General features: G+C 47.1%; 1 protein-coding gene across 1 annotated transcript in view; it reads left to right on the top strand.

Moving 5' to 3' along the window:
- LOC135367064 (uncharacterized) overlaps positions 1 to 14,669 on the top strand; it is a 416,498-nt gene that overhangs the window by 229,965 nt on the left and 171,864 nt on the right. The window contains exon 6 of the mRNA XM_064600159.1: positions 6,051 to 6,200. Coding sequence (XP_064456229.1) covers positions 6,051 to 6,200 — 150 coding nt within the window. The remainder of the gene's footprint in view (positions 1 to 6,050; positions 6,201 to 14,669) is intronic.

Below are 14,669 nucleotides of genomic sequence, written 5' to 3' on the forward strand. Positions count from 1 at the left end.
AGCTCAGTTGGTAGAGCCCTGGACCAGTAATCCGGAAGATGCGGGTTCGAGTCCTACAGCTGGCTAACCTTTTCAGTGACTTTCGTCCTTCATCTTTCATCGCAAATTTATCTCTTCTTGTTTTCTTCTTCTTCTTGTTTTTGTTACAAGCTTTCTTTGTTTTAAACTTACCTATCAACCTATCTCGTTAAAAGCTGTGACAGCACGACTTCTCCACACGTGTTAAGATTAGGTGGCATTCCCGTAATCTTCCGTATCATTCATCCAATGCTGCTCCGTTGTATACCGCGTCACACGCAGCACAGGGCAGCCATTCCACTTTCCAAGCATTTCGCAGTGTCAGATGCTTCACCAACCAAATACCACTTAGCGCTCCGGGGCCGGTTGCATAATTTTCCCTGCAGCGGACCAAGTGATCTATGATTGGTTCCACGCGTGCCTTCTCTTCAATCAAACGGTACTTCTGCTGCCCATTGTGCTTCGCGACAGTCTGGCTGTACGGCACCTCCTGAGAAGTTGTGACGTGGTCCTGTAACGTCAGAACTGACGCACGGGCTCGTTATGAGACTGCAATTCCTGTCTAAGTGGAGTGGCCCGTGATGCCTCGTAAAGGAGAAAAATAGCTGGGCTGCGCCTAGATTGATGACGGATGTTAGTGACGGACATACGCAGGGGTGGCTTCGTAATCACCGGTTCGCTGATTAATATTCGAAATTAGGGGCTGATTTAGTTAGGGTGCCAGGACATTTTCGCGATTACGGGGAGAGGTTGGGAAGATAAGTGGGAGAGCTGAGAACGAGATTTTGAGAACGAGCTGAGAACGTTGTTTGCGACGTGCAGGCGTTTCGCTGGGCTTTGCGGTGGTTCGTTTCCTGCGGTTCATCTTTTTTTTTTTTTTTTTTTTTTTTCCTTTACGTGCGAGATGCGTTTTTTTTTTTTTTTTTTTGCGTGAATAATGCGTATGGGACAGGAAGCACTAGAAGGAGCATGCAAGGAAAACAGGCGCTTAATATAGGAGGAACCAGGTGCGCTTTTCTCATCCTAAAATTAAGATGGTTCACGATAGCTGAATTAGTGAGTAATCTTCCTGAGAAAAATGGCGGTCTTTCTCTCTCTCTTTCTTTCTTTCCCTACATGCTTAACTGTTTGATTCTGGCATACGAAATACTGACCCGCCCTATTACTCGAAATGAAGAACGTCACCATTATTGTAAAGTGGGTATCACATCGCGTGTTTGCGCAGCATTTTGCTTTTCTTTTTCTGTACATAAAAAGAGGACACGAGGTTTCAGGAACACGCAAACTAAATGGACATATTGTGCTCTTTGTCCCGTGCCGGCTACGCGTTAATATTCAAAATAATATGCTGCAGCAGGACCTCTTCGCGCTGGGGGAGGAAGGCTTCGGCGTCGATGGCGTGATCACCCTTCCGTTGTCATTCAGGATGCGTATATGTACATAGCCACAGTGACGAATATGGTCGTCATGTGTACATAGTCACAGTTGTGTAGTCATATATGTACAGTCCCATAGTCATGCAACCATATATACATTGTATCTTGTGCATTATAACTCATTCCAACTATTGTATTAGTGTGTATTAATATTAATAGTATTGTATTGTAGTAGTAGTGTGTAATTAATAATAATAGTATTAGTACTCGTAGTGTGCTCTATAGTATGAGTCGTCTAATAAATTTTCTCAAACAACAATATTCAAAGTTCATGGTAACCATTGCATTGAATACTGTAGCCATGGGCAGCCATACTGCCATGGAGCCATGGGCAGTGCTAATTCAGATAGCTGTTCAGACAAGAGTCTGTGATTACCTAATCGCACATCGTTTATTTTTTTTTATTTTTTTTTGTCTTTTACCCGTTAATTCGGAGCACATGTTACGGTGCTCTGTAGACTAACATAGGGTGGTGGTGGTGGCGGTGGTATTGCTGAACGAGCTCGCCGTTGTCGGTCTCACAGAGGTGGGCAACGTCACGACTAACGCCCTGGGAGAATGTGCGTCCTGGGCCGACTTCTAAGGGAACTGTGCCGACATAAGTCTGACAGCGTCTGAGGAAAACCCAGGAAAAACGCCAGACAGCACAGCCGGCACCGGGATTCGATCCCGGGTACCTCCTGGTCTCGACGTGACACGCCCAGCACTCTAACCACTCAGCCACACGAGCTCGTAACTAACATAAGGATGTCCCATTACGTTCGGGACTAACACAGAGACGTCTCGAACATATCCTATAGTTGCATCAACCACTCACAACTTCATATCCGTCACCGCAGAGCGAGAAAGAAAAGAAAGTCTCTTAATGTCCGGCATCCGGACGGATTCAACGGTTCACATACCGTGGGTAATCCTACACCGAAAACCGCCTCCCTCCACGACGACGCGGACGACGCAAGAAAAGCAAACCCTTCGATGATGAACTATAAATATTCGTCGGGCCAACACCCGTCGCATCGTGGAGGCTGCCAATCAAGGTTCATCGTAGCGTGCTTTTCTCCTTGCCAGCTCCGTGCGGTCTATGTTTAGGATCCCGAGCCTCTCTCCCCTGGACCATAAAACAACATCATCAAACGGGACACGTTCCCGTCCTTTATTTACGCATTATATATTTTTATTTTGTCCTTTGGTCGTCGGGCCCGTCCTGGAGCCTCTTCCTGTTCAATTCCGTCGGTCTCCGGATGTCGCCGACAGCCGAAGCGGAAGTAAGGAGTCATTTGCGACATGACATGTCGACAGAGACGAAACATTAAATTATTGATTGTCAGTCGTGCAGCAGGTCTCCCCCCTTTCCCGAAACTTTTCATCATCCTTGCTCGCTTTCGGTTTATCTGCCTATCGAACCTTCGAGAGATGTAACATTCCAAAAAATGTTCCGCATGCGAGTCGTTGTTGCCACTGCAGGAAGTATGCATGCGGAGAGAGAGTGATCAGCTGGCGACTGAGCTCGTCGGCCCTTCTGTCTTTGTCAGAGAGCAGCCGCTGTTGAAAAGTCCCTTGTTTGCTCTTGCCAGTGCTGCGATCGTTGGCCGGATGGCAGTTGGTGATTGAAGTCATTAGGCAGAGCGGATTGTTTGACTTTGAAAGAGGGGGAGAGGAGGTGGAAAGGATTTCCATTCGGGAGCAGTGCCCCGTTTCCGGAAGCGTTTTTCTCGTTGGCCAGTGGTTTTGTTGCGCAGGACAGATTAAGTGTTCGAGTTTGTGCGTGATGCACATTAGGTGGAGGACCGGTTCAAAGGATGGATGATGACATAGTATTCTCATCTGCATGCCGAGGAGAAGCGAGACAGCGAGACGGCAGCAGGTCCGTGTTCTCGTTTTCATGAACGCCCTTCGCGTTAGTGCGTAGCAAGAAACATTGTTCATGGAACGCCATTCAGTTACATTACCTCGAATGTAAATTTTTGTAACTTGTCCATCAGTGTAACAAATCGCGAGAATTGGAATTTAAAGAAAAAATTGAGATGCTAGTCCCGACCCACTCAGGACTGGCTACTCCAAAACGCGTCCAAAACAAATGGCGAGAAGAAAAGGCGAGTTGGTAATGTCTAACATGATGAACCAATGAAAGAAGAAAGTCACTGAAAAGGTTAGTCAGCTGTAGGACTCGAACCCACATCTTCTGGATTTGGATGACTGTGTTTGGATGGACAGCCTCAGAACATCAAGTTCCGTCGTGCTCAACATGATGAACCAACCCTAAACCCACGGACGAAGAACAAGGCGGGAGAGCGCAAGTCCCGTTCTGGACGACGACTATAGACTGTCCACAATCCATCCCCTGTCCCGTCTACTTCTTCGTCCGTGTTTTTAACGCTGGTTCACCGTCTTATTAACCTCTCCATTTTCCCTATCCTGGTGGGGTGAACCTTGTCGTTGTTAACATTGCCGCGGTTTCGGCAAACCACGAGACGATGAATTGTGAATAGTGCCAAATTCTCAGCGAAACCGCTGCACCGGGATGCTGGAAGCTTTTTCGCATTTTCTGGTCGCTATCTATAGTAGTAGGTCGTCGAAGGAACACACACATGCATGCATGCATGGCGAAGATTATATCGTATCACAAAATGGCCGACGAATGTTGGCGACCAGCGGGTCTCTTGTTTCTATTGTAAATGAAACTCAGTCGTCTCTTCTCCAAGATAAGTAGCCGTGTGCTTTTTCGTTCCCTCCTTAGTTCTCTACACATGCTAGCAAAGCATGTCGCAACGATGCCGGTCCTCCTGCCGAACGAAAATGATGTCGATGATAATCCGAATGTTGATCGCACCCGAAATCGAAACTGAAACCACCCAAAGCGCATCAGCGTTTCCCAAAAAGCCTTCCTTCTACATGCCCTTCATTCCCTTTATCCCCAACTGCTTTCCTTTACAGCTGCCCTTTTTCCCTTCCCCTCGAAAGCAGTATATACCCCCTTCAACCCGCGCTGCGCAAAGCACAAACCACGCAACTCTCCGCAGCCTCATCAGACACACAGCAGGGCGAGCGCCCACGTAATTCTTTTTATTCCCCTTTTCGTCCTGTTTAGAAGATACCTCCTTTAAAAAAAAGGAAAAAACGTTCTTTCCCGTTTCCGGCATGGTTGTCGACCCATTTTTGAAAACTGAAACCTCGGGCGCCCGCGCATTTGCATTTCGTGGAACGCGCCGAAAATTCCGAGTTGCGTGAAGTGCGCTGTCCTCCTTACATACGTGCATAGACCGGCATGCACAATAAGCCGCGCGGAAGATAACAGCAGATCTAAAAAGTAAACCACGTCATCAAAATGAGGGGGAAAAGAGTGAGAGAAAAAGCTTCGTATTTCGCGGGACTTCGCACATTTGATGGTGGGTGATCATAATAAAAGCGGGTGCTGAAATTGAAATTAGCTTTTTGTGAGCACTGATGATGACCCTCACGCCTTTGCGCGTGTGTGTAGAGCTTCCTGCTGCGGAAAAGAAAACGTGTTGCTGCTCCCACGAAGAGGAAGAATATAGACGTTGTTAAGGCTCGCAGAAGCGTGCGCAAGAAGATATTAGGTTTCGTTCTGAGATGGAGGAAGATTGTATTTGGGGGCGAAGAATAAACGCAGAACGATGAGGCGATTGCAGTGTATGGGGCGGAGTTTGATTAGTCGGAGGCGGTTTGTTTTGGGGGGGTTTGGGGTGATTTCGTTCGGAAAATGGCATTAGCGAAGATGTGAGGGCTTATGAGGAGCGTAAATAACGGAATTCGTTCCGGGCGCGGTGCCCTTTCTTGTAGGGTGTTTTTCTTTTCTTTTTCTTCTTTCTTTCTTTCTTGTCTTGCTTTGTCTTGGTGTTCATGGTTGTGTTGGTACATTTCGTGATATCCATGCGGGATCGATGTTGTCAATGAAGTCGCAGTTCAAGAATACTCGTCAGATCCCGTCATCGTATAGGTCCGGTGACGTATTAATTAATTAATTAAAGTATCGGAGCGGAATAAACCTCGTGTCTTCACAGTCCTTACGAACTTATGTCATTGCAGTTCATGGTGTCTCACAATGTATACACCCAAAATATCTTTCTCTATACGAGTCTCTGAAGTATAATATAATGATAAAATTAATTTATAGTTTTGAGAAGTATGACGTCACAAGGCGCGCAATCCAACACACGTCTGGCAACATATTCTTCCCTCAAGGTCGATTTCTGTCTCTTTACCGCAGTCGTTGGCTGTCTTCCAGCGGGAGGCGGAGAGCGGAGACTGGGAAGGTGCGCGCGCTGTCGCTATAGTAGAAAGACGTCAGAGCACTCAATGACGTCACCCACGCTTGGAGAATGAATGCTCCGAAACTAGGAAATTTCGCGGTTGTTTCGAAACTTCATAAAACCACCTAATAATACTTAGTTAATGATTGATAATTGATAAATGATACGTAATATCACGCATTATGCATTGGTATTTTGCATACCGAGTCCTTGAGTGAAGTTATTCAATTCCGAAATTCAATTCAGTTCAGTTCAATCCTGGGAAGTAGAAAAAATGAAACTCTGCGACGAATACTAAACATTTCTTCTTTCACGTCTTCCTCAGATGGTCCCAGCGATTCAGCTCCGATGATGCGGTCGTCCTGGTCACCGTCCGGAGCTTCCCCATCGTGCACTGCGTCGTCGAGTTTCGCGACGCCAAGAAGAGTGGGACGTCCGCCGCCATCGTCGGGCCTTCGGTCGTCTCCTTATACGGGTAAGTTAAGGTGCTTGCTTCACGCGAAAGAGATGGTGTATCGACGAAGTAATACGAGGGGGACACGACAGCAATGTTTTTTAGAGAAGTGGTGCGTGAGCCTCAGGTTCTACCAATATTCTTTCACTGGGCCCATGTCGACGTTCGAAATATTGGCCCTGGAGCTCCTGCATCTAGTTACCTTTATCGGATCACCCGATTTTTTTTTTTCATGGTTTTTAAAAATCATGCGAGGATCCCGATTTCTTACGTCGTACGGCGGCGGACACAAATTAAGAATAAAGTACACAGAGGCCAACACAGAGTTTAGGGCATAGGACGACGTTACCTTTTTTTGGCTCGTGTGGTACATGCCGTTTACGAAGGATATTGTGCCTCGCAACCACAGAAATCCACAATAATGATGTCCTCAGGGCACGCAGAAGTCAATGAAAGTTTGTAGAAACACTGTACCATCGGTACAAAGAAAGGAACAATCGGTGGTTGATACATATCGATGGCGAATAGTAATCAATCACCCAAATTTTACACAAGATATCGTTGGTTGCACAAGACAAGGTTTTTACCAATGCCGGTATTGCAGCAGTGCTTGTACAGCTGCATACATTGTAGCTTCGAACGATTAAGGAAAATAATAAAAAAATAGAGGAAGGAAGACGAAGACCCGTTTAAATATTTATTCGAGACATCCTGCTCGAAGACATCTTACGCCGAACCAGAGACATTAACGGCTTCAATAGAGCGTGCGTAAGTATATACGACGCTGACAAAAGGGATACGTAATTTGAAATGCTGTGAATTGTACCCCTCTGAAATGTTCCTTTCAATTATCGTTCAAGTGTGTATCTAAGACCGGAATCATTAACTCTTGGCTACTCCTCCTCCGTTCCCCCTCGTCAGGCCTTTCATCTCATTTAAGTAGCGCTCGTGGGTAAAATGATCCTGCAATGCACGAGGCCAAATGTGTCATCAATGGGTGGCGTGGGGAAACCATGTAACCATGCCCGTAAGTTAAACATTGGGTTATCCTTAAGCGACTATCGTCAAGCGGAATGCTCGATATTGTAGAGTTTCGCTGCTGAGACGTGTAAATGTACATTGACTCAATATTGGTGATGTCAACGCGCGTGCGTTTGTGCAGGAGCCCTTCGGAAATTATATAAAAATAATAGAGTCCGAATCCACCTACCCTTGCTTGGCGACACGCTACACTTGCCGCGGGGTAGGACTGCGGATAATTGGACCACCTCGGGTTCTTCAACGCGCGCCAGAAATCTCTGACACACGGTGCTAGAAACAATCTTTATCTCACCCGCATTGCTACGTCCCCAGCCGAGATTTTCGGAAATTATGTTGTATCCTTCTTACTTTGTCCGTATTTGTCCGTCATCAAGTATAGGAGAACTGTCCATGGAGGTAGGTGCTATGTCTCACGAGCCAGATGAGAACGCCTCCAAGGGGAAATTTCTTTTTGTACATGCCGTATCAGGTAAACAAGACTCCCTAAAGGGGCGGTCGCGTCCACTAACCACTGTATCGCAAAATCCCACCCGGAATACTGGTGTAGTTCCACTGTTATTCGACTTAATACATGACAAGAGCAGACGACGGATACTGAGGGTATGCTGGAATTCCCTCTCTGGAAAAACGAGAAAACGTCATTCCGTAACCGGCCAATGATGGCACACCTTTGAGAAAAGGAATGCCGCGGCCGTGTGGGCGTCTCATAGAGTTATACGGGGCGTCTGGACGGCCTCTTACCTCCTCTGCGTGCCGCCCTCTCACTCCTTCGCTTACGGAGTGACGTCACGCCGCTGGAGGTTTCTGCAGGCGCGGAGGCAGCGTTGATCGTTAAAATTAATTTAGTTAATATCTAAGCACTTTTGGAACTAAAAAAATTAGCCAAGTAGACTGTTGGCCGATGCCGAACATAGTGGTGTCGGTTTCATAGATGGATTCTTGGATGCGGACGTCTCTTGTCGGACCTGCGTCGCAGTCCACGTGACCGCTTCACGCTTCTAGCCACGAATTTGCATAAGTCTAACCAGGTGATCGAGCGTCAAACGGTAGGCGAACATAGGCAATAGAAAAGGCATAACCTGAATTGATAGGGTGCCAGGAAAGCAGTGATGCATATACTTGTCATTACTACTAGCTCGTGACTATACAATGTGGAAAGCCGCTATAACTCAGTCTGTAGAGCACGAGACTCTTCATCTCGGTGTCGTGGTTCGGGCCCCACGTTGGGCGCCAATTGTGGGAACCTAAGTTCCCACAACTGCTTATACCCTCTAAATCAACTAAAATAAAGAGCAAAGTGCTGCATCTTGGGGGCAATGTCGTTTAAGTGCGCTTGCTTTATAGGGCTATCTCCTGCGGTACATTCGTGGTCTGGTGCTCACTGTCAGCTGGTCCTATAACGTCCGGACGGGACCTATATACCCAGCGGTTAGCCCTGTAAAGCTGTCGCTTTAAAACGGCGCAAAAAAGACATTGATTCCAAAGGGAATCCCGTAATAATGGTAAGCCCAGAAAAACGCAGCTTTTTATGACGTTCTTCATCGTATCAACTACTGCTTTACAACGTGTACACTAAATCGATAAAGTTACGAGGTTTTCCGAAGACTTTTCAGACGAATGTCGGCACAGTTCCCCCCTGAAGTCGGCCCAGGACGCTTACTAACCCCCCTGTCCTCACTCCTTCCTGCTGACCTCTCTACATCCGTCCACACCTGTACGCCGCTCATAACCACAGTTGCTTCGCGGCGCTAACACACACACATACACACACAAGTTGCGGTCACTTACTCCAAACAAGCAAGGAATGTTCCAACGCTATACAGAATCGTCTCAAGCAATGCCACAGATATGCGTTCCGGTCATTCGTCTCTCTCCATATATAGGTTGGCAGATCTTTCTGAAGAACGAGTCTCTAACGCCTGCTTTGGCCGCATCGGCGCGCCGCACATTTCATCATGCTCGCTGGTGCAGGGTATATACGGTTACGTGGCCGTTACCGCCTAACCGGTGCCTTACTTGGGCGCTGCTGCACCATTCCGAGGATGTTCAGACGTTTATTTATTCAGCTCCTTGGCGCTCGAGGCATAAGTGAAAAATATAACAAAAAATATGTCTATTTATAAAAGGGGCGCCAGTGCTGTCGATATTGGGCTGAAAGAAATGGGGGAAGATTTCTGATCCTGGATACGCTCCAAGAAGATTCTGGCCGCAGATTGGCGGCCATTTTTGACGACCCCACTCTTAAAAGCGAGCTCGCCGGGCTTTGTTTTATGTCAGGAGATTGGTGATATTGTAATGGGCAACCAGCGAGGATGCTTAGGTTTGTCGGCCAAGTATGGGGTCTGAGGACCTGGAAATAGCTGCTGTCTTGTGCGTTCACTGAAGTGACCAACGCGGGCTTCTCTGACGTCAAGTCTTAAAACGGGTATATCGGGTCGTATGTTCCCCTGATGGGACTTGTAAAACGTAGAAAGAAACAAGTAACAGCAACAAAGCGATAAACTGATGGCGATGAATGGGGAAATTCGCCACAAGAAAGAAGTATTTAAGTATGGAAGTGTTATGTCCCTGGTCGCTAGCCTTCTCCTAAAATATGCCAGGCCCGTGGATAGACGACCTGAGCGCCTACGTCATTGATTACGTAACGCCGCCGCGCAAAGGATGCTGGTGGGCACTAGCAGCTTTATCAGCCTATCACCTGACGCGTTTTTCCCGCTTCTTGTCCACCAGAGCGAAATATAACCTCGAACCGGTCTTCTGGTGACGTCACATGTTTATGAAGAGAGGGTAGTCTATAGCACAAATTGAGCTGTGACATTTTGCGAAAGAAACGCGAGTAGCAGCTATATTGATCCCCTTCCTATTGTAGTTCGTTACACCGTCCAGTCTCTTATCTATGGTGAGCTGTCTCACTACATCTTATCGCTCAAGAATTTCCGCGCCACCGCCGCCACCAGGCGCAACTGCAGCGGTCATGTGGAGGTTGTGTGGTCAAAGGGAAAGGTGCGGTCTGGTGAAGCATGGAAGCGAAACTTCCCTGGTGTTTCTCCTGGCGGTGGTGGTGGTGGTGGTGGTGATGATGGCGAGAGGGCTTGCCGTTGTCGACCTCACAGAGGTGGGCAACGTCACAACTGACGCCCCGCGGAATGTGCGTCCGACTTCTAAGGGAACTGCGCCGACATACGTCTGAAAGCGTCTGAGGAAAACCCTGGCAGCACAGCCGGCACCGGGATTCGAACCCGGGTACCTCCCAGACTCGACGTGACGTGGCAGGCACGCTTGATGACAGCACACGCTTCCCTGCGCTGCGGCGATGAGTCCTAACTTGGACGCAACACCAGCTCACGTGGCTGAGCGGTTAGCGTGCTGAACATGTCACGTCGAATAGCTGTGTTCGAATACCGGTGCCGGCTGCGCTGTCCGGGGTTTTTCCTGGGTTTTCCTCAGACGCTGTCTGATATATGTCGACACAGTTCCCTTAGAAGTCTGCCCACGACGCACATTCCCCCAGAGTCGTGACGTTGCCCACCTCTGTGAGGCCGACAACAGCGAGCTCTTTCATTAGCACAACCAGTGCGACTTGGACGACGGCCGCCTTATAGGCTGTTGGAAACGGCCGAGGGCTGTAACGTATTTCGAAATGCGACGTGGGCAAGCATTACCTCTTGTCCTATCCCATACAGTTGACAATACAAAATGTCTACATGTACAACATGTAAACATGTAAAATGTACAACATGCAAGCGCGAACCCAACAAGACCACTTAGCACCGAAAGTTATTTTGTGGACTAGTTTGTTTGTTTTGAGGAATTTCTTTGCACAGCGTTTAACGGTATCTGTTCATACTCGAGCACATCCGCAGAAATGTAATAAGGTCTACAATACAAGATAACTTAAAAGGTATCCACGACAGCAACGTCTCTATCTTGAATCTTCCAGCCCAAAGAATGAAATAATAGAGTTGCGTTATAGAGGAAAGGGCATAGAAACGCTCGTATACATTTATATTTCATTCGTCACCCGCGAAGACGCTAAGTACGACACTGTAGGCTGCAATCATGTCAAGCTCGTAGGAGAAAGTCGAAGAACACGTCAGAAATGTGGCCCTGCAGTGGTTTTTGAAACACTTTTGCCTTTCTCCCCGCTTCTGCCCCGGAGCTATAGGCGACGAGATTTGGCTGTTTCCAGATCGATACACGACAGGGTACGGATAAAATCCCCCTCCTGTACACATTTTTCCCGTTTGCAAAAACGTGTCGCAACTGAGAAATACAGCGTTGAAACAATAGGCGCCCAGATGCGCTGTGTGAGCACTGCTATTTCTGGTCGGTCTATATACAAGGTCCATTTCTATTCCGCATTGGAAAGATTTCCCCGTCCCTCCTTTCTTTTATGCGAACCCAGAGTTCGCGTGTGCAACATTGTCTTCTTTTACTTTCGTGTTAGCGCCGCGAAGCAACTGTGGCTATGAGCGACGTACAGATGAGGACAGATGAAGAGAGGACAGCAGGAAGTAGTGGGTGACAGGGGGTTAGTATGCGTCCTGGGCCGACTTCAGGGGGAACTGTGCTGTCATTCTTCTGGAAAGTCTTCGGAAAACCCGGGGAAAACCTCAAGACAGCACAGCCGGTGGTAGGATTCGAACCCACCACCTCCCAGTCATCACGGCACCAACGAGCGAGACGCCTTAACCCGCTCGGCCATACCGCTGGTTTTTTTTTTTTTTTACACACAGCTTTTTATTGAGCCATGTAGCGACAAACACAAAACACAATTCAATACAGAAGACACATATAAGAGTTATTGTTGATGGTGTGCATTGTACAGATTAAGATAAATGATCTACAACTATATACAAGTTCTTTTAGAGGCCTAAAAAGTATAGATGAACTATACAGGGTGTTCAAAACTAAGCTTTCACGAGCGCTACGCAAACACAGCGATGACAGGACCGGATGATAAGTTTACGCTTGTGTTACTTACTCTTACTTGTGTAAGAAACAGGTGCTACTAATTATGTAGCACCTGTTTCTTACTCAAGGAACAGAAAAATGGCAGCCAGTTTTCTTTTGCTCGCCTATTTATAAAGTGCTAGTGAAAGCTTAATTTTGAACACCCTGTATACACACACATATAAATATACAAGCTCATATCAGAAGACAAATCACAAGTTCGAGCGTGCACGTGAGCTGGAACCTGACCAACAAATTATACAGCCGTACACAGAGACTTTCTGCCGCTGCCGCTGGTCGTGTCACGTGTGCAACATTGTTGCGCAATTAGGATTTACCATCCAGTGCTTCCTGATCTGGAGAAATCAGACGGAAAGGTTATGTAAGTAGTTTTGTTGAAACATGGTCTCAGTGTGCCAAGTGAGAGAATTATCGATTTGGCAACCTCGACGTAAGTGGAGTGAATAACCTGGAGAGGTGTTCCGCCATGTAGTGTGGAAAATAGCGACCGTCAGAGAATTTTTATCCGCGTGATCAGCCGGTATCCATCGCAAGCCTCCAAGACGCTCGCGCGAGCTTTAAGCTGTAGAAGGCACGCTGTAATAAAACGGAGTAATATTAGTCGTTTTGAGGACCAGATGCATTGCCTCCAACCATTACTCCATTTCGGGACTAACTACGTGGAAGTTTTCTAAAATAAGGCCTAATAGACCTCTACCCGAGAAACGTCATCATGACGTTGGTAGACAAACCGGGAGGGGAGGGCTAGTTTCCACGAATGGGCAAATGTTCGCTGCCTCCTATTGAAAAAGAAGTAGGACCGAAGGTCGCGTCCCTTTCAGGGACCATCGTAATCCCCTCAAGACCGTGTCTTTCGGGCGCGACCTTGTTCACCCCCTAGTATCGAGCGTAGTTCAACTCTACCAAATTGGTGGCGCTGTCGAACACTATGACGTCATTTATTTGCAAACAGGGAGATGTCTCTTTCAGCATAGGGGACTCGAATCTGCAACTAGCTCCGGAATTTACTTAGGATGTATAGAACAAAATGGAATGGGTTTCCCTATTATCCTTGGTATCTTTAATTTTCATTGATAAGGTCGATATTAAACCATTATTGCTTTATTCATAGTCTCACCGACGTTCTCCTCAAGAGAACATTTTGTTATACATCCCAAACTGTATATTGTACGACTAACGATGCGTGGTAAGTTCGTTCGTCCCAGTTGAATATGTTACACGAGAGACGCAGCCTTCTGGTGTTCTACGCCCATCAAGCAACAAGTTAGATTTACACTTCTCATTAGGGACGTCATGTGCCCACGTTAAGTGCTCACGGGGTGTCACGTGGTGGTTGGCCCTATAAATCCACGGACGGACATACACGCTGGTTGACCCTATATAAAGTTGCCGTTTTGATAATTCCAGGGGATATAACTGCAACGAAACAACTTTATTGTGAGATGACGATTAATGGGGAGTGTCATCGGCAAACTGCAACGAAGACTCAAACCCTACCCATAGCTGTGCATCTATGAATCGTAATGAAATATTTTAGTCATCTCGTGCTATCCCCTCCTAATCTGGTAAAGTGGTCCTGGGGGGCTGTGGGGGGGGAGAGTAACGTTGGGCGATCGTATATAGCGAAGTGCGGAGCTCTACAGCAGGCTCAGGCGCATCACTCTTCTTCATCGTCCTGCGCATCGAACATATTAATTATATGATACTGTACAAAGCCGAGCTCCTACAATCGATATATATATATATATATATATTTTCCTTTCTTTCAATGAAATGAGCCCCTGGAAGTCTGTTTAAGCGGTCTCATGCGGTGTACAGAGGTTAGAGTTCGTTAGCGGTGGCCACCATTTATCATGAGGACCTTCTTCCTTCTCCTGCTGCTGAGTGTTGGGACTCATCATCCCGGCCAGTGATGCTTCATATCTTGTGACGGGGTCCATTCCGAAATTGCCCAACAAAAGAGAACCATCCATTTCACTCAGAAATTCGATTCATTTACCGTGACGTTAATGCGAGCTTGGTCTCGGACGCGCGTTCGTTTATCATGGCCGCCTGCGCCCAGAGCTATACTGTGCGTGTGTGTGTGTGTACTATATAGATGGGGTCTCTGCCATCGGGACCTTGTCTCTTATATCGCTTAAGCGACATATCCCATCTCTCTGGCCGAGTTTGCTCTTGCGGTGGGAAAAAATTAATACGAAAATGGCTGCCGTGACAGGTTGCTTGGTGGTTTGGTTCGAGGCGAAGCGCCGCTTAGTTGGTGATGGTGCTGGTGGGCTACTGCTACCAGATGACTAATTACCTGAAATTCATTAATTAATTTTTAATTAGGGAATAATTTGCATAGGGAATTTGCATACCGAAATTCGGGTATGGATATTTTAGCGCACGTGCGTGTTTCAGGATTTTTTAAACGTGGGAAGGTGTTCGACGAGGATAGTCTCTCAATCTGCTATCTCGCTTTTGCCCGAAATT

Source organism: Ornithodoros turicata, chromosome 8 (genome assembly GCF_037126465.1).
Source record: "Ornithodoros turicata isolate Travis chromosome 8, ASM3712646v1, whole genome shotgun sequence".
Classification (NCBI taxonomy): domain Eukaryota; kingdom Metazoa; phylum Arthropoda; class Arachnida; order Ixodida; family Argasidae; genus Ornithodoros; species Ornithodoros turicata.